At 41.1% G+C, this 19,570-nt stretch overlaps 2 protein-coding genes across 3 annotated transcripts in view; one reads left to right on the top strand and one right to left on the bottom strand.

The window, feature by feature from the left end:
* Positions 1-385: 385 nt before the first annotated feature.
* LOC133472139 (oocyte zinc finger protein XlCOF6-like) overlaps positions 386-19,570 on the bottom strand; it is a 29,911-nt gene continuing 10,726 nt past the window's right edge. Inside the window, exons 1-3 of one of the 2 annotated variants that reach the window (XM_061762548.1) lie at positions 11,069-11,244; positions 8,043-8,196; positions 386-3,492 (exon numbers count right to left, since the gene is read on the bottom strand). In XM_061762548.1, the coding sequence (XP_061618532.1) occupies positions 1,508-3,492; positions 8,043-8,166 (2,109 nt within the window). In that variant the 5' untranslated portion in view covers positions 8,167-8,196; positions 11,069-11,244 and the 3' untranslated portion in view covers positions 386-1,507. Of the gene's footprint in view, positions 3,493-8,042; positions 8,197-11,068; positions 11,245-19,570 lie in introns of those variants that run through there. The other variant, XM_061762547.1, reaches the window with a different exon arrangement.
* LOC133472145 (gastrula zinc finger protein XlCGF57.1-like) lies at positions 11,950-18,751 on the top strand. Its single transcript, XM_061762571.1, has 2 exons — positions 11,950-12,591; positions 16,978-18,751. The coding sequence occupies exons 1-2, from the start codon at positions 12,468-12,470 to the stop codon at positions 18,462-18,464; spliced, it is 1,611 nt and encodes a 536-aa protein (XP_061618555.1). The 5' UTR covers positions 11,950-12,467; the 3' UTR covers positions 18,465-18,751.

The raw sequence follows: 19,570 nt of genomic DNA, 5'->3' as shown, positions 1-19,570 counted from the left end.
CTTGCGGGATTGGATACGAGTGACAAATTTGCATGATGCTGTGATATCAAACCCAATCAGCATGGAATACATTCTGCAGAGCAATGGAGGACACATGAATTGTTGCGGTCAGTGGGTGCCCCAGTGCTTTTTGATTCTACCAGCTACGCTTCCAGGGACTACGGTAAAAAAAGAGGAAGCCTGGAAAGAGCCAAAGTCAGTCAAATACAGCGCTACGTTGACATACCAGTGCCCAATCTTAGTAGTTTTTCGACTTGGCCCTTAATGGTTGGGCCATTTTTCGCTTTGTGTTGCCAGCATTTGTTTTTGAATGGTTTTCAAGGGATGAAATAAATTTCAATTATTTTCAAAGGGAAAATGGAATTGATATACAAGACAATTGAGGTAATTTCACTGAAGAGGTGTCTTTTATTAAGGATCACACATACTGTACACTTTACTACCAAAAGTCAAAGTTTCTTTACAATCGACTTCAATCAATCGCTTATTTGAAATTGGCATCACTAACACATTGAACAGAATGCATGCATTGATTTAGTATTTTGGCACTAGTGCTAATTTTTAACATTTGTCCACAGGAAGCCTTTAGAAATACAAAGAACACGTGTTAGATAGAATACAAATATGTCGATTTTTGTCAATCAGTATTCATTTTGATATAAAACATTTTAACAAAAATGGGAAATGCATTATCTATCATACACGTTAATAGAAGAAGCCTGTCACTTAAATTCAAGATTTGAATAAATTCAAAGTAGTAAATATAATTGCAATATCAGAAACCTGGCTTGACAAAGAGAAAGTCCATATTGGTTGTGACCTAGCAAAAGAAATTCCAGTTCCAGGAAATACATAAAAAAAAAACATCCTCTGTTTGTGAATGGTCTAAATTATAACGACTAGATATTGTCAAAACTCAAAAATAAAAACACTGATTGTTTTGATATTGCTATTTGTATTAGTAAAAAGCATTATAGAGAGAATAGTACAACCATTCAGAGAAATCTGTAATCCTAGTTTAGGGCTTAGCTGTTTTATCTTTAGGCCCCCTAAAAATTTAGCAAGCTCCCCCCAAAAATATTTGGTAATATGTGCTAATGGTGAAGGTTCATAGTCCAAGCCCCCCACAATTGCTCTCATTCCATTTAAACAATACTAAATTGATCATTTTGGGCACTAAACAAATAAGACACCAGGTTAAACCCACAGTACATTCCATTAAGATAGAAAAAGTTTAACATAATAAATTCCTTGGCGTGATTATCGATGCCAAGCTCTGTTGGAAGCCACGTATTGACAATGTAAGAAAACAAAATGTCAAAAATGATAGCTACTGTATCTTTTGGAAACCCAAGAATGTTCTGTCTAAATCATTTCATCCAGCACACTTTACTGTCCATCCACCCATTTTCTTTACCGCTTAGTCCTCAATCAACCTACCACGCAGGTTTTTGGGATGTGGGAGGAAACCGGAGTGCCCGGAGAAAACCCGGTCTCGTGTATATTTTTAAATGTCCTTTCTGAGTGAATCTTTAACTGCAACTGAGCAGGAAAAAGGTTTCTCAACAGTGTGTGTTATTGTGTGTATTTTTAAGGTGCTCTTCCAAGAGAATCTTTCACCGCAAACTGAGCAAGAATAAGGTTTCTCACCAGTGTGGGTTCTTGTGTGTCTTTCTAAGTCTCCTTTCCAAGAGAATCTTTGACCGCAAACGGAGCAAGAAAAAGGTTTCTCACCAGTGTGGGTTCTTGTGTGACCTTTTAAGGTACTCTTTTCAGAGAATCTTTTATCACAAACTGAGCAGGCAAAAGCTTTCTCACCAGTGTGGGTTCTTGTGTGTTTTTTTAAGATTTCCTTCGCAGAGAATCTTTGACCGCAATCTGCGCAGGCGAAAGGTTTCTCACCAGTGTGGGTTCTTGTGTGTTTTTTTAAGTTTGCCTTCGCATAGAATCTTTGACCGCAATCTGCGCAGGAAAAAGGTTTCTCACTAGTGTGTGTTCTTGCGTGTTTTTTTAAGTTTGCCTTCGCAGAGAATCTTTGACCGCAATCTGCACAGGCAAAAGGTTTCTCACCAGTGTGTGTTCGTGTGTGTATTTTTACATCTCCCTTCGCAGAGAATCTTTGACCACAAACTGAGCAGGAAAAAGGTTTCTCACCAGTGTGGGTTCTTGTGTGACATTCTAAGCGATTCTTCACAGAGAATCTTCGATCACAAACTGAGCAGGCAAAAGGTTTATCACCAGTGTGGGATAGTGTGTGTATTTTAAAGCTTTCCTTGTTAATGAATCTTTGACCGCAATCTGCGCAGGCAAAAGATTTCTCACCAGTGTGTATTCCATTGTGTTTATTTAAGTATCCCTTACAAGCAAATCTTTTGCCACAAACTGAGCAGGAAAAAGGTTTCTCACCAGTGTGGGTTCTCATATGTATTTTTAAATGTCCCTTCTGAGTGAATCTGTTACTGCAAACTGAGCAGGAAAAAGGTTTCTCACCAGTGTGGGTTCTTGCGTGACTTTTTAAGTGACCCTTTACAGAGAATCTTTGTCCACAAACTGAGCAGGCATAAGGTTTCTCACCAGTGTGGGTTCTTATGTGTATTTTTAAGACTCCCTTCCAAGAGAATCTTTGACCGCAAACTGAGCAAGAAAAAGGTTTCTCACCAGTGTGGGTTCTTGTGTGTCTTTCTAAGTCTCCCTTCCAAGAGAATCTTTGACCGCAAACTGAGCAAGAAAAAGGTTTCTCACCAGTGTGGGTTCTTGTGTGTTTTTTTAAGTTTTCCTTCGCAGAGAATCTTTGACCGCAATCTGCGCAGGAAAAAGGTTTCTCACTAGTGTGTGTTCTCGTGTGTATTTTTGCGTCTCCCTTCGAAGAGAATCTTTGGCCACAAAGTGAGCAGGAAAAAGGTTTCTCACCAGTGTGGGTTCTTGTGTGTAATTTTAAGTGACTCTTTACAGAGAATCTTTGATCACAAATTAAGCAGGCAAAAGCCTTCTCTCCAGTGTGTATTTTCATGTGCCGTTTCAGATTCTTCTTAGAAGCAAGAGTTTTCCAACACTGAGAACATTTCCATCGTTTGTTGTCAGTGTGACATGTCATATCACCTTCAGACTGTTCATCATCGTCAGGAGAATGTGACGCTGTGTCATCACTATCTGATAGTGGAGCTAAGAGGCCATCTTCTTGTGATACTCTACAGTGGTCTCCATCATCTTCTGTTGTCATGTGTTGACTTGAGCTGCTGCTTGGAGGCTCCGCCCCTCTCTTCTCCTCACTTTGAACTTCATCTTCACTCTTCAAAGGGACACCAGTCAATGGCAACTTGGTGATATCCCCTTCCTCCTTTTCCTGTTTGATGTACGGGGAGTCTTCTTCCTCTTTCTTGATGTGGAGGGGCTCTTCATCCTCCTCTTTTTTCATGTAAGAGGACTGCGACTCCACTTTAATGTGAGAGTGCTCTGGCTCCTGCTGCTCAGGACGAAGACCTTCACTGATGTCTGCAAGACAAGAAGATGATGATAATAATAATAATTAAAAAAAAAAAAACTCATGGTTTGGTAGAATAAATAAATAACTTCAATGTTATTATGATTTATATTTATAAATAAGGTTATTTGGAGACCCAGATGACTTAACATTTATTGGAAACAGTCAAAAATTTTAAAAAGTCAAAAACAACAATTAAATGTGAAAAAAAAGAGTCAAATAATGATTGTACGGAATGGCACTCGCAAATTCACCTATTAATGGAGTTTTGGCAGAGCCTATCCTTAGTTACACACAGAAAGACTTGCCTATTCCCAGTATGTTACGTGGCAAAAAAACTTAAATTGAGACTACCGTAATTTCTCACGTATAATGCGCAAATATTTCTCCAAAAAATCTTCAAAAGTCAATTCTACATATAATATATATGTATGGCAAAAGTATAAACAAAAATTCTTTCACTTTCAAGTGGGGTATATTGGTCAATTTAAAGTACACTTTGCGGGCATCATGTAATGAGCTCAATGGTTGTATCTTTGATACTTTAAAGTATTTATGTCAACAATGGCATCAAAATAGTTTATGTACATTTATGTAATCAAAATACAGCACCTGAAATAAATATTTAACACGTCCCCATTTTTCTCATTATTTATACTTCCAAAGGTGCTATTTATTGACCCGAAATTTTCACCAGATGTTGGGAACAACCCAAGTAATCCATATATACAAAGAAAGTAGAATAAAACAGGCTCTGAAAATAAGTTGTGTGTAAAAATGTGAAATGAAACAGGGAAAAAGTATTGAACACATGGTGTGGTGCAAAAAAAGCATGGAAAGCCAAGAAGACACCTAAAATCTATCAATAATCAAACAGCAATCTTGTCAGTGCAAATGAATATCAGCTGGTTCAGTCCTAATTGATGGGCTATAAAAAGGTCTCATTGGATAAGAGCAAAAAGCTGTCTCAAGACCACTGCAAAGTAATTGTTGCAAAACAAAACAATGGCATTGTTTACAGGCGCATACACCCTGGACTGGTTGCCAGCCAATCGCAGGGCACATACAAACAAACAACCATTCGCACTCACAGTCACACCTACGGGCAATTTAGGGTCACCAATTAATGCATGTTTTTTGGGATGTGGGAGGAAAGCGGAGTGCCCGGAGAAAACCCACGCAGGCACGGGGAGAACCTGCAAACTCCACACGGGCGCAGCTGGGATTTTAACCCCGGTCCTCAGAACTGTGAGGCAGATGTGCTAACCAGTCATCTACCGTGCCGCCACAGTGGTGCTATCTGACCATCTGAATTGTTTCGTGAATCGAAAAAAAAACTAAGCTCATTATGGAGTCAACCAGATTTCGATTTTGAATTCCAGTACTATGAACGCAATGGTTGAAGTCAATTGCTCCTCAAGTGGTACAATTTAGAGTTCAATCAAAATCTTTTGGAATAATATTCCTCTGAAAGTTACACAATAAGGACAAACCATCATCATGTTTCGACATCAATCAAATCTCTCAAGAATTTGGCTAAGGAATAATTTAAAATTTCCTTTTGTTTGTTTTTTTCTGATCCTGAAACAGAAGGGATGACACCGATGACAAACTGGAAAATTATGATTATAGCCATGGAAACAGTAATGGAACTTTTGAAAGCAAAAGAGGCTGGTATTGTCTGTCCTGCCTGCTCAGTACAATATGGTTCTATTGACCTCAATAACAATGAAGAATGACGCGGCAAAATAAGTTTCTGAAGAGACTGACTTCCCGGACATACAGAGAAATCCCGCCGCTGCAATTGTGTGACAAGTGTTATCAAAGTTAATGGCAAGTATAAAATGTATTATTTTGTAAGTTTATTGAAGACAAATCCTGATCCAAAGCATACCGCATCAGTCGAAGTTGTTGTTTTACCATAGTGGTTTAACTTATTTATACACTGTTATAGCAGTTAAAAATGGTAAGAAGTGTGACATATGAAGTCTTTCAGCAGTTGTTCTTGACACCTACATTACACATCATTGAAGGGTGAGTGATTTTATTTTATTTTGTTAGCGGTTAGAAAAAAATACACTCGTATGGCTGTTGCTAAATATTATTTAAAAGATATTTTAAAATCGTCTTACTTTAGTCTAAAGGAGCTATGCACACCTAGCTTTTCTTGCAAGTGCCAGGAAAATTATGAAAACATTTTTTTTTTTGGTGTTTGTGTTTTAAAGATGAATTGTTATGTATAATAATCTTAATGCAGACTTGTTTGACTTCTTCACCAATCAATCAAAATTGCAGGAAAAAAAAACGTTTTGAAAAAATGCTGTTGTATCAGCCTTGTCTAGCCTATATAGAGAGTGGTCCATCATAAAATTATATGACCCCTTAAATTCACAGAGGGTGTGCCCATGCATGTTAAACAGCCTATTAGCGAGGGCATCCATATCTCACGCCTTGTCATATGACACCCTTGTAACACTTCGGACGTGTTCGGACAGATGTGCGTACACCTACCCACCTTCTATTGCCAAGCCCCTCGCCCCACCCACTCCAAATGCGTGTTTGCACACACGCTTCCCTTCATTTGTATTTCAAGCACTGTGACCGTAAGAAGTTAACAGACTTTGTGAATACTATTGAATCGTTTTAGTTAGGTTTGGGCATTGAAAATTGAGAACCGATTGGAACCGGGACGAACATTCCAGTTCTCCCGCAATCGTTCAAATTTTAAAAATTGGGTTTCCATTTTCGATGCCTACAGTCCGCCGACCCCGAAGAAGGAAATGGCGAAACCCAACGAAGAAGCGGTGAAAACCAACAAAGAAGAATGCGCATGAAGAAGTGCTCATGCCCAAGAGCGGTAGCGAACAAAAGTGTGTCTTGACTTTATAAAAATAAATGACCAGTTGTCTCAGTGCATCACTTAGAATAAGATTCTACTGTGCAGAGGAGGCTTTCACGATGAATGAAAGTCTGACGCGGTCCCTCCCATTCCGAGCCTCAGCCTACACCATGCGGAACTTCAGTCAAGTCAACTCTCAGTCAATTGGGTGAGTAAAACAATAAAATACGTCTATGCCAACATCGAGGCAGCTAACAAGTTAAACGGTGGGTTGCACTTATGCATTGATGGTTTTTAGCATTTATATTAGTCTTCAAACAAACATAAGAGCCGATGAAAGAATTTTTTTTTTTAACATTGAGCTAAAACTTCAGGTCAAACGAGCAACTTTACATCACAATGAATTGGGACAACATGAACATAAACGTTGTCTCACACTATCACAAACACTAACCGTGTTCCTCATCGGTGGGTAGGTCAAGGAATCAACCTTTTAGAGCATTTGGTTCCATCCAACTAACATTTTCAAAATCCACCGGTGTCTGTGAAAAGTTACTTTTCTTGGCAAAATGCTCCAGTTACGGTGCGTACCCTTCAAAATAAAAGGCTAAAAGCTTAAAACAGGAAGTCAAGTTAAAACTTGCACATACAAACCATTTGACGTGATAAAACAGTCACAAATAACTATTTTGACAATGCTATATTTAACTTTTAGATGAAACGTTAATTAATGAATATTAAGTTTGTTCCACACACATTGCCTTTTAGTTCATAAGTTTGATATTGATACTGGTACTTATAAAGAACCCCAAGTCAAAATGTTTATTTTAGTCTATGCTACGGGCTGCAAAAAAAATGGATGTTCATAATTTGGACACTCTTTATTTAAACCATGCAAACTTTTTTGATCCAGCCCCCCAAAAAGAATCGGAATAGAGAATTGTTTGCAACCGGAATCGAAATGAGGAATGGCAATCGGGACCGGAATCGCTCAAATTCAAACGATGCCCAACCCTAGTTTTAGCCTGCGTGGGTTTTCTCCGGGCACTTCGGTTTCCTCCCACATCCCAAAAACATGCATTAATTGGAGACTCTAAATTGCCCATAGGTGTGACTGTGAGTGCGACTGGTTGTTTGTTTGTATGTGCCCTGCGATTGGCTGGAAACCAGTTCAGGGTGTACCCCGCCTCCTGCCCGATGACAGCTGGGATAGGCTCCAGCACGCCCGCGACCCTAGTGGGGAGAAGCGGCTCAGAAAATGGATGGATGGATGGTAACAGAAGCACTCCTTAGTGGTTTAGTCTTTAGTGGTATATAAGTGAGTGTTTATCTGAAGTCAAAGGTCATGGGTGAAAGAGAATAAAGATTCCAACTCCCCATTACAACATATCCCTCCGCCAATACAAGTCCCAAAAATGAAATAGGTCCACTCCAGACAAATAGAAATACAAATAAATTCAAAATATATATATATAGGACATACTTCCCTCCCTTCAAATGAAATGTCCACATTTCAAATGAGAACATATTACAGAGGCTGCTCAGAAAAGTCGATCATTTCCACATTAATGTACACACAGGACCCTATATTGACAGAAAAAAAAAACGGAATTGTTGCCATTTTTGCAGATTTATTAAAAAAAGAAAAACTGAAATATCACACAGCCATAAGTATTCAGACCCTTTCAATAAAATTAGAATGCATGCAACAAGTGAACCAACCTGCTCTGTGTAGCACAATTCGAGGCTGCCGATTGAACAGAGCGTTCAGTAGTTGACGACGTGGCTCGTTCTCGTCTTTTGGTGCACAAAGGCCCTTCTCGTACTCTGCTGTCCTTGCGCACATTTTCACAAGGCGATCACAACACTTTCCGCTCTAGGTTGGAGGGATGAGAAAAGCAAGTGCAAATCAGATGTGATATAATTAAACCAAGATTAAGATTTGGACATTGTGAGTTAAATGGTAGGTTAGTTAAAATGGCAAACCGCCAAAATCAACAAGAGGAAACAGTAGACTATGTAATTATGCATCGTAAGAGATATGAGACTGAAATAAGACCGCTAATATGTGACCTCAGGAGAGAAATTTTGTGTTTCAACATTATAGAACATTATGGTTTTTAGTGTTTATTTTAGTCTTCAAACCAACGTAAGCGCAGATGACAGAAAAATAAAAGCTTAACATTGAGCTAAAACTTCACCGTAGCAACTGTACATCACAATTAATTGGGACAAATTTCACAAACGTCTCACAGTATCACAAACACTCACTTCACTCAGCATTTTATAGCATTTGGTTCCATCCATTAAAAAAAATCTCTGGTGCCGTGCGGAGTTACTTTTTGTGCCAAAATGCTGAGTTCCGGTGCGTACCCTTCAAAATAAAAAGGCTATAACCTTAAAACAGAAAGTAAAGTTAAAACTTGTACATATAAATTATTTGATGTGATAAAACAGTCACAAATAACTATTTTGACAATGCTATATTTAACTTTTAGATGAAACGTTAATTAATGACCATGAAGTCAATAGGGTTCCACACACATTGCCTTTAGGTCATAAGTTTGATATTGATACTGGTTATAAAGAACCTCGAGTCAAATGTTAATTTTAGTATATGCTGCGGGCTGCTAAGAAAATGGATGCTCATACTCTGGACACCCTTTGTTTAAACCACACAAACTTTTTTGACCTATCCCCCCTAAAAGAATCGGAATCGAGAATCGTTTGGAACCGGAATCGAAATAAGGAACTGGAACTGCTCAAATTCAAACGATGCCCAACCCTAATGCTGAAGACATTTGAGTTTCAGATCAAAAGATGAATATAGGACAGAAATTCAGAATTCCAGCTTTTATTTCATGGTATTTACATCCAGAAGTGTTAAACAACACAGGACAGAGCGCCTTTTGTTTGAACTCACCCATTTTCCAAGTGAACAAAAGTATTGGAGCGTGTGACTGATTGATGTTTCTATTTGCTCAGGTGTTGTCTTTTAGATTGATTGCTTAAACATGAGATAGTGCTTTGCGTTTGGCTTGGGATTTCACCTGCGAAAACTGCATTTGCTGTTGAGGTAACATGAAGACAAGAGCGCTGTCCATGGGAGAAAAGCAAAGCATTTTGAAGCTGAGAGAAGAGGGAAAACTGAGCAGAGCTATTGCAAAACACATTGGGCATAGCCAAAATACAAAAATTTGAAATGTCCTGAAAAAGAAAGAAACTACCGGTGTACTGAGCAACAGACATCGAACAGGTTGGCCAAGGGTATCAACAGCAGTTGATGACAGAAACATAATGAGAGCTGTGAAGAAACACCTAAAGGCAAGAGTCAGTGACATCACTGCCAACTTCTCAGGGCAGGGGTGAAGGCATCACAATCCACTGTTCGAAGAAGACTTCGAGAGAAAAAGTATCCAGGCCATACCACAAGATTCAAACCACTCATCAGCAAAAAGAATCAGATGGCCAGATTGGATTTTGCAAAGAAGTATAGAGATGAGCCACAAACGTTTTGGAACAAAGTTTTATGAACTGATGAGACCAAGATCAACCTCTACCAAAATGATGGAAAGGCCAAAGTATGGAGAAAGAAAGGACCTGCTTAAGATCCAAAACACACAAACCCATCTGTGAAGCATGGTGGAGGTAATGTCATGGCTAGGGTTTGCATGGCTGCTTTTGGAACTGGCTTATTAGTCTTTATTGACTGTAACTATGTAACTCATGATGGTAGCAGCAGAATTAATTCTGAAGTCTACAAAACCATTTTGTCTGGCAAGTTACAGAAAAATGCATCCCAACTTATCGGGAGAAGCTTCATCATGCAACAAGAGCATGACACAAAACACACTATCAAAAGAAAAAAGAAAAAGGGGGGAAAAGTGGAAGATCTTAGACTGGCCAAGTCAATCACCGGACCTTACCCCAATAGAGCATGTATATTACCACCTGAAGAGGAGATTGAAAGGAGAACCCCCCAGAAACAAACAAGAACTGAAAGAGGCTGCTGTAAACGCCTGGAAAAGCATTTCAAGTGCTCCACTCGCCTGACTTTGGTGCGGGCAAGGTGGGTTTAGTTCCCACTCAATGACGGTGTGAACATATGTGCCCTGCGACTGACTGCCGACCAGTTCAGGGTGTAGTCCGCCTTTCGCCCGAAGTCAGCTGGGATGGGCTCCAGCGCCCCGCGACCCTAACCAGGATAAGCGCTGTTGAAAATGGATGGATGTTCCAATACTTTTGCTCGCTCCAAACAAAAGCTGCAATGTCCTGTGTTGTTTCACGCATCTAGATGTAAAAAAAAAACATGAAAAGTAAAAGCTGGAATTTGAAACTTTTGTCTCATTCATCTTTTGATTTGAAACCCAAATTTCTTCAGTTTCAACAAAGGATTTGACCTTGCCGTTCCAATACTTTTGGAGGGGACTCTTCGTGTTTCGGGATATTATTTCAGAATCTCAGGCGAACAAAGCTGATGGAGAGACGCTAGTTGTGGCCTCGCAGCTTTTTCCACATTTAAGCGTTAGTATCAGCTATTCTGGTCCACACTCCTTACTTGGAGGTGGCGGAAAAATAACAATTTACCTCACGCTTGTGCTCTATTTAGCGAAGTGTTGACCACACACGCGTTTCTTTGTTAGCATGCTAAACTAAGCTAGCTAAGCCGAGAAGTCAACGTGGCTTCAACCAGACACCAAGATTGAACGAAAGATGTTTTAGTCTAGTAATGTTATTGATGGACTTACTGTGACCAGGATTCAGCACTTTCGGTGCAAATTCAGGATGGTTTTTTGTTTGTTTTTTTATGCAGCACATGGAAACGCGTGCGATTGCGGACTCGACGTCTGCGGTCAAGCCAGCCACCACTCGTAAAGTAGCAGTCAAGCTAGCCGCCCCTAATTTTGTTCATACTAGGCATTACGGTAATAGGCGAAAGCCACCTTCAAAATAAAAGCTTCCCAATAATACGGACATCAGTGCTCTTCAGTCAAGGAATGCAACCAGCAAGGTTAATATGATTGAACCTTGAGATGCATTTAAAAAAAATTGTTTATTTGATATCTTGGGCAAAATAAACGGTAAACGGACTGCACTTATATAGCGCTTTATCTACACCATCACAGTGCCCAAAGCGCTTTACAAAGCCTCACATTCACACACATATTCATAAACCAATGGGCGACTGCTGCTATGCAAGGCACTGCCAGGCCCACTGGGAGTAAATTAGGGTTTTGTCAACGCCAAAGCGTTTGCTATCAATACACAATAATTTTTTTTAAAGCAAAAACAATATTTTAACATATGAAAGGTACTCCCAGTTCCATTGTCGTAAATTTGCGGCGTTTTATTCAATCGTATGCAGCACAATGTACCGGCATCCTTGGTCTTTTAGTTTTCTTGCCGTCCACACACTTTGAATGCGCAGAGGACTTTGCCCTCCCTAGCTTAGCGTCACCGTCGGCACAGAGCTCAAAACGGGCGTGTCCAGCTAACGATCCATAACTGTGAGTGTCGTCATGCAAACGCAAACAATCATCGCCTCCAACCAATTTGAATTGCCCGAGTTTCGTTTTTCTCACTCCCGCACGTCCTTTTATTTAGTTTTTGTCTAGTATCTTTTACCATAAACTTGCGCTTCCTTCGTTGGCAGCAACTTCCGCCACAGTAGATCTACTTCCGTGCACTTTTTGTTTGAGTCATCGAATGCGCTCCACTAATTAATTCTTCCCGAATTAGTAGTAACGGATTGAAACCTCCACATCGTTCGTCCATCACTACTTCAAAAGACTAAATGTTGGTCTATAACAATATTTAATTTGGATGAAGTCATTAATGCTCTTAAGATGAAGGAGACGACAGGAAATGTTCGCTTAATGAGGTGTTCCGGTCAAAGTAACCCGATGGTGTGCGTCTCATTTGTCTTCTGCGAAAAGTGCGAGTTACCTCGATATTCGTGCCCTTAAAATTATACAACCAACACCAAACTATCATTTAAATCTTAAATCTCTGTCTGGATAAACTCGTCTTGGTGGTGCAAGTTGACGCTTAGCAAGCTTGAACCCCGTTAGCTTCACTCGCTAGCCGCTAACGAAGCGACGCGTTTGTTCGCAACACATCGCAAAGTGTTGTGACTATCGCGTGAAAATGTGTGCAAGGACGACAGCAAAGTACAAGAAGGAACTTTTTGAAATGAATGAAGAGAACGAGCGACAATGTCAACTGCTGGACGCTGTTCGCAAGCAGCCTCGTGTTGTATTATACAGAGCAGGTTTGGACTCTTCTTACTCTCACTTGTTGAGTTACTAATTTATTGTTCAATATTCCCGTGTTTCTATTTAAATGGAATCTTCACTATATGTAATAGCGTCTCCTAAATGAAGCCTGATTTTAGGGAACTTTCCTTATTTGGGTCACGGGTGTGCCGCAACTTTTCCCAGCTGATTTGTGGCAAGAGAAGTGGAGTAAACCCTAGTTTTCGCCAGCCAATTGCAGGGCACATGACAAACACAGCCAAGGACAGTTTAGACTCTAGAGTCTTGATTTGACCAAACTGCATGTTTTTCAATGTGGCCGGAGAAAAGCCACTCAACCACGGGCAGAACGCTCCAGAAACTCCGCCATAGCTCGGATTCGAACAGCCAACCTCTAAACTGTGTGTGGATGTGCTCAACACTAGTGACCCCAAACTGATCATTTGAGGGGCGCCAGCACATGATTTATTAAAGGGGCTCTAAGCAGAAATCCGTGTTTTGTTTCTAAATGCATAAATATGTTTGAAGATAAGTGCTGAAAACATATGCGAAGATGGATAACAATATTGTGCATGATTCTTGACATAGCTTTTTTTCACCATTTGAATTCTCCTGATTTTGTGGGCGGCACTAAAACACAACCCCGTTACGTCACGGGGCTGGGGCGTATACTTTTAATGCATCACACACACTCATCCCTATGTGTCTTTTAATGCACCACATACCCATCTCTGGGGGACTGTGGCTCTTGGGTGGGGGGGGGATTTGGCTGTTAGGCAGCAGTACCTGGCAGCGCTCTTGCTGGGCGGGGGACTGGCTGGCATCTCTCACTCGCCAAGAAACTGTTCTCTTCGACTGATTGACTCTGATTCTTAATGAATACAATTATAATACGAAGAAACCACAGCAGCAGCTTAAAAACTCCACTGTGATACAGTAAAACTGTTCCGGCAGAAAAAAGGGAAATAGATCCTCAATTCTGCTTGACCTAACAGCCAAATATGACAAACAAAAAAAAAAAGTTTTGAAACCTGATTTTATATACTTTGCGATTTTTTTTTTATTTTTAATTTTTTAATTTTTTTTTTTCATTCAAATTTGGCAGGCTTGTTAACATTCCTCTTCTTCTCTGTGGTGTGTCGAATTTACATGCCATTTTTTTAGCCTGTTTCATACCATTTTAATTCGACTTGCAGAGTAAATATTCACATTTCCTCTCACTGGGCCTCGTTCATTCGCCGTGCACATGCAGATTTGTGCTCAAATCATGCATATGTACATTTGATGCACAATTGTTTTTCTCCATATTCTCCGAACAAATTTAGAAACTCCTCAGATCTTTCTTACTTACAAAAAATATAGGATCAGCTATCGTAAGTACGTCAAACACACACTTTTTTTTACCCAAGATCCACAATGTATTGGAACTACAGTCATTTATAAAAACAAAATAAAAATAAGTGGCGATATTAACGTTCTTCTTTTTTTTTACTACATTCAGCAGCTGCCAAGTGGCAGGAATATCACTTATCCACAGTACAAAAAAAAAGCATTAGCTTAACCGAACCCATTACTCGGTAATATACGCCACATAAGTTACAGAATGATGTCATCAACATGAACCAATCACTTAAATATTAGTGTAGTTGAAGCCACATTAAATGAGGAACTTAGTGCAGACATGACATGCCAAATACAATAAGTGCATTACCATGTAAACAAGCACACCATTCTCAGTACACTTCTCTAAAGACTCTTAACTGATAGATAGATAGATGCCGATTGTGGTCCATGAAGGCAATTGTGTGTGCGTGCGTTTGTGTGTCCGTGTATATTGAGCATACACACCTTTGCTCCCACCATTGTAATTTTGATGCAGTAAAATAACCGAAATAGTGTGGCGACAGTGAAAACGTGGATATCTTTGCACTTTTATGGCACTGTACCGTCACTGTACATTGTATAATAAACAATCACCTCCCAATAACTTAGCTGTGTTTATTGAATAATGAGCTGTCTGCGTGATCTGTATAATATTTTGGAACAGCTGGACTGCTCTTTGTACGATTCACCAGCCATAAATTAGTACTTTTGAAATATTGGTTACGACGGACTCGACCTACGATGTTTCGACTTTACGACGCCCGTACCTCGTCTGCCATTTTGTCCCCAGCACCATAGTGTTTCTGCTTAGCTAGTGCATAGTGCTTGTCTGTGTTTGTGCGCCGGGAGTATCTTTGCATTTTTCGCCCTCCTTTTTTTCACACGCTCAGTAGTAATGGTAAGTACAGCATCCTATTTTTTTATTTTCATGTATTTTTGTTTCTTTATACGAAGTGTTAACCTTTCCTGCTACGGTCACCTGACCGCGGTCGGGAGATGCAGGGGTTAACTCCCTTCTCTCGTTGCACACCTGAGCTGGGTGGCGGCAACAACAAAGTCATTAAGCACCGATTTGCTGCTTTAATGGCTTGATTAGCGCCTCTGCACATTCAACGTCAACGGGTCCTCCGCTAATCGCTACTCTTCCTCGGTCGCCGTCACTACACTTGCCACTGTACACTCGTACCGGCGCGCACTCCTTCCTCCTTCACAGTCCCCCCCGGACGACGCCTCCGCAGTCTCGTCCCACTCACATATCGACGCACACGCCCACACGCTTGCTGTCACAATCGCGTGGGACAATACCCGTAACAGAAGTATTTCGCCGTAAATTTTGACTTTAACGGTGAAATCCGAGTTACGTGGAAATTCGTGTTACGTCGCCAGCGTAGGAAGGAAACTCGTTCGTAAATCGGGGACTTCCTGTATTGTTGTTTTGAAGAAGTAACTGTAGTCTGACTATTCACCCAGGAAAAGTAATGTTACTGTGCTCGTCACTCAAAATGGTGACATTTTGGAGTAAGGCGTGACATTCTAACTTTGTAACGCGTTTCCGGCATCACTGCCCGCGAACTAAAAGGACAGAAATCTGCACAAATACATTCTCAATGACTAAAAACAGTAATTTACAGCTAATCCAATTCAAAGTACTCCATAGATCACACGTTACGCAATATAGTATGCATAAAGGGTGGCGTGCCCTCTCCAGGTCGGGGATGAGGTCCTGCCCCAAGTGGAGGAGTTCAAGTATCTTGGGGTCTTGTTCACGAGTGAGGGAAGAATGGAACGGGAGATCGACAGGCGGATCGGTGCAGCGTCAGCAGTGATGCGGACTTTGTATCAATCTGTTGTGGTAAAGAAAGAGCTAAGCCAAAAAGCGAAGCTCTGGATTTACCGGTCAATCTACATTCCTACCCTCACCCATGGTCACGAGCTGTGGGTCGTGACCGAAAGAACAAGATCCCAGATACAAGCGGCCGAAATGAGTTTCCTCCGCAGGGTGTCCGGGCTCTCCCTTAGAGATAGGGTGAGAAGCTCGGTCATCCGGGAGGATCTCAGAGTACAGCCGCTGCTCCTCCACACCGAGAGGAGCATGGCTGGGGCATCTGATTCGGATGCCTCCCGGACGCCTCCCTGCTGAGGTGTTCCGGGCACGTCCCACCGGGAGAAGACCTCGGGGACGACCCAGGACACGCTGGAGAGACTACATCCTTCGGCTGGCCTGGGAACGCCTCGGGATCCCCCCGGTAGGGCTCAATGAAGTAGCTGGGGAGAGAGAACTCTGGGCGTCCCTGCTAAAGCTACTGCCCTCGCAACCCGACCTTGGATAAGCGGTAGAAAATGGATGGATGGATGGAGTATGTATAAAATGGGCTATTCAAAATCGAACAAATGCACTCTTTGTACTGAAAACACTCCAGACACTTATTTACCCACTCTTTGGCATTGTACACCTGTACAGCACTTGTGGTCTCTAGTTATACAGAAACTCTCTTCAGTTTTGAACTGTAGGATTCCAATTTTTCCTAATCTTTGTCTATTGGGTGATTTAGAAGGTATAGAGCTTCCAAATAAACATGGTCAACCAATACCTGTAATTCTAGCAATTGCTAAAAATACAATATTGTTAAACTGGAAAGATAAACAAGCTATCAACACTAACCACCGGCAAAATCTTGTCATAGCGAGTATAGGCCGGGCCCAGTCCTGGCACATCTGTGCTGGTCTCCGGTCTGGTCGCCCCCCTTTGGCCTGCTGTTCCTCCAGTTTTAATGCATCAAACACCCGTCAGAGGGGGGAGGGCAGTGTCAGTCTGGGGAGGACACTTGGCCAGGTGTTCCGGCACTTCTGGCTGCTCTCTGGCCTGCCATGCCTTTCCCCTGCGGATTTTAAATGGCCCACATACATTTGCACATCCTTTGGGGAGCTGGTTGGCTTGTGTAGGCGTGACGGTTGCGGGTCACCATTCCCTTGTGACTGACTTCACCAAACCATGCGACTTTTTTCTTCGTGTCCTGCAGACATCAGTGGGGATCTTTGTCCTGAGCAGCAGGAGCCAGAGGCCCCTCACATTAAAGAGGAGGTGGAGAATAAAGAGGGCCCCCATATCAAAGAGGCAGATAAATTGGAGTCCGTTTCCATTAAAAAAGAGGAGGAAGACGAGCGCCCTCACATCAAACAGGAAGAGGAGGAGGAGGATATCACCAAGTTTCCATTGACTAGTCTCCCTTTGAAGAGTGAAGATGAAGGTCAAAGTGTGGAGAGCAGAGGGGCGGAGCCTCCAAGCAGCAGCTCAAGTCAACACTTGACAACAGAAGGTGATGGAGAACACTATGGAGGCTCACAAGCAGACGGGCTCTTAGCTCCATTATCAGATAGTGACAACGCAACGTCACACTCTCCTCACATAAATGATGATAATAAACAGTCTGAAGGTGATATGCCATGTCACACTGACAACAAACAATGGAGATGTTCTCAGTGTGGGAAAACGTTTTCTGATAAGGGCAATTTGAAACGACACATGAGAACACACACTGGTGAAAAATCTTTTTCCTGCTCAGATTGTGGCCAAAGATTCTCTAAAAAGGAACACTTAAAAATACACACAAGAAGGCACACTGGTGGGAAACTTTTTTCCTGCTCAGACTGTGGTTATATATTCTCTTCTAAGGGACATTTAAAAATACACACAAGAACCCACACTGGTGGGAAACCTTTTTCCTGTTCAGTTTGCAGTAAAAGATTCATTCAGAAGGGAAATTTAAAAAGACACACAAGAACCCACACTGGAGAGAAACCTTTTTCCTGCTCAGTTTGCGGTAAAAGATTCATTCAGAAGGGAAATTTAAAAAGACACACAAGAACCCACACTGGAGAGCAACCTTTTTCCTGCTCAGTTTGTGGTCAAACATACACTGATCAGGGACAATTAAAAATGCACACAGGAACCCACACTGGACATAAATCTTTTTCCTGCTCGGTTTGTGGTCAAAGATTCTCTGATCAGGGACAGTTAAAACTGCACACAAGAACCCACACTGGTGAGAAACCTTTTTCCTGCTCAGTTTGTAGTAAAACATTTATTCAGAAGGGATATTTAAAAATACACACAAGAACCCACACTGGCGAGAAACCGTTTTCCTGCTCAGTTTGCAGTAAAAGATTTGCTGATAAGCAATGTTTAAAAAAACACACAAGAACTCACAATGGCGAGAAACCTTTTTCCTGCCCAGTTTGCAGTAAAACATTTACTCGTAAGGGAACCTTAAAATTACACACAAGAATCCACACTGGTGAGAAACCTTTTTCCTGCTCAGTTTGCAGTAAAAGATTTACTATGAAGGGAAATTTAAAAATACACACAAGAACGCACACTGGAGAGGAACCATTTTTGTGCTTAGATTGTGGCCAAAGATTCTCTGAGAAGGGAGACTTAAAAATACACACAAGAATGCACACCGGAGGGAAACCTTATTCCTGCTCAGACTGGGATGAAATATTCTAATATAAGGGACAATTAAAAATGCACACAAGAGCGCAAACTGGTGAGAAAAATTGTGTCCAAAGATTCTCTCCAAAGGGAAACTTAAAAATACACACAAGAATACACATCGGAGAGAAACCTTTTTCCTGCTCAGTTTGTGGTCAACGATTCCCTCGTAAGGTTCGGGATAAGACACATAAGTGTGCTGATGAGAATAGCAGGGATCAAGACGCTTTCCTGAAAATGTAAATGTTGAACATCAAAAGTAATTACTCTGTTACTGACTTATAAAAATCTACATTCCTGTATTCTGTGTCCCCATCTTTTATTTCATCCATCTTGTCCATATATTTTCTAAAAACCTGCTGTGGGGAAGTGTTGAGATTTAGCACTGGTGCCAAAATACTTTAAAGGGACTAGTTACTGGTGAGACCATAGGCACTTATTCCCTAGTTCTGGACTTACAAATGATGTCTGCTGTAAAGAAGCCCTACAAAATAGACTCAGTTGTAATTTTAGCCTCGTTTTACGATTAAATATATATATTTTCAGCCAGATTTTGTCCCTCCCACATTTTGGATGGTCAGCCCGTCACAGCCTGACACGTAGCAAACAGGAGCCGATTACCTTTCCTAACTGAACTTCTCTGTGTTCTGTGGTATCATTTTGGCCCATATTGAAATTCTGTATGTTTATAACAATAATAAGTTAAAATAGTGAACAGGAAATATGTTTGAAGGCTTTTTTTTAATTTATTTTTTTTAAATCGACCGTTAGAATGCCACCTTGAGGAAAGAAGACAGCCACGTCGTCCCACAAGAATTCTTGCAGATTCATTTCCTCATTTGTCAGCTCACTTTTGAATTGTGTGCACCAAAAATGTCTTGAAGATGTCCCAGTAGAGTTCTTATAGATCACAAAGGCGTTTCTGTAGGTGGCATTCTGTGAAGGACATACACTTTGGCTGGCTGTCAGAACATCGGGTGACCCATGACGAGGCTCTCCCTGCCAAATGTGTTATGTCGCTACATGTTCCATTAAAGGTTGAAGCTGCCACGAGTAAAGATGTCCGCATAAATTTTGGTGATGATTGTTGACGGTTTTGGGGCATGAAACCACGTTTCTTG

Source organism: Phyllopteryx taeniolatus, chromosome 22, assembly GCF_024500385.1.
Source record: "Phyllopteryx taeniolatus isolate TA_2022b chromosome 22, UOR_Ptae_1.2, whole genome shotgun sequence".
Classification (NCBI taxonomy): domain Eukaryota; kingdom Metazoa; phylum Chordata; class Actinopteri; order Syngnathiformes; family Syngnathidae; genus Phyllopteryx; species Phyllopteryx taeniolatus.
This window is presented reverse-complemented; position numbering and strand designations above follow the sequence as displayed.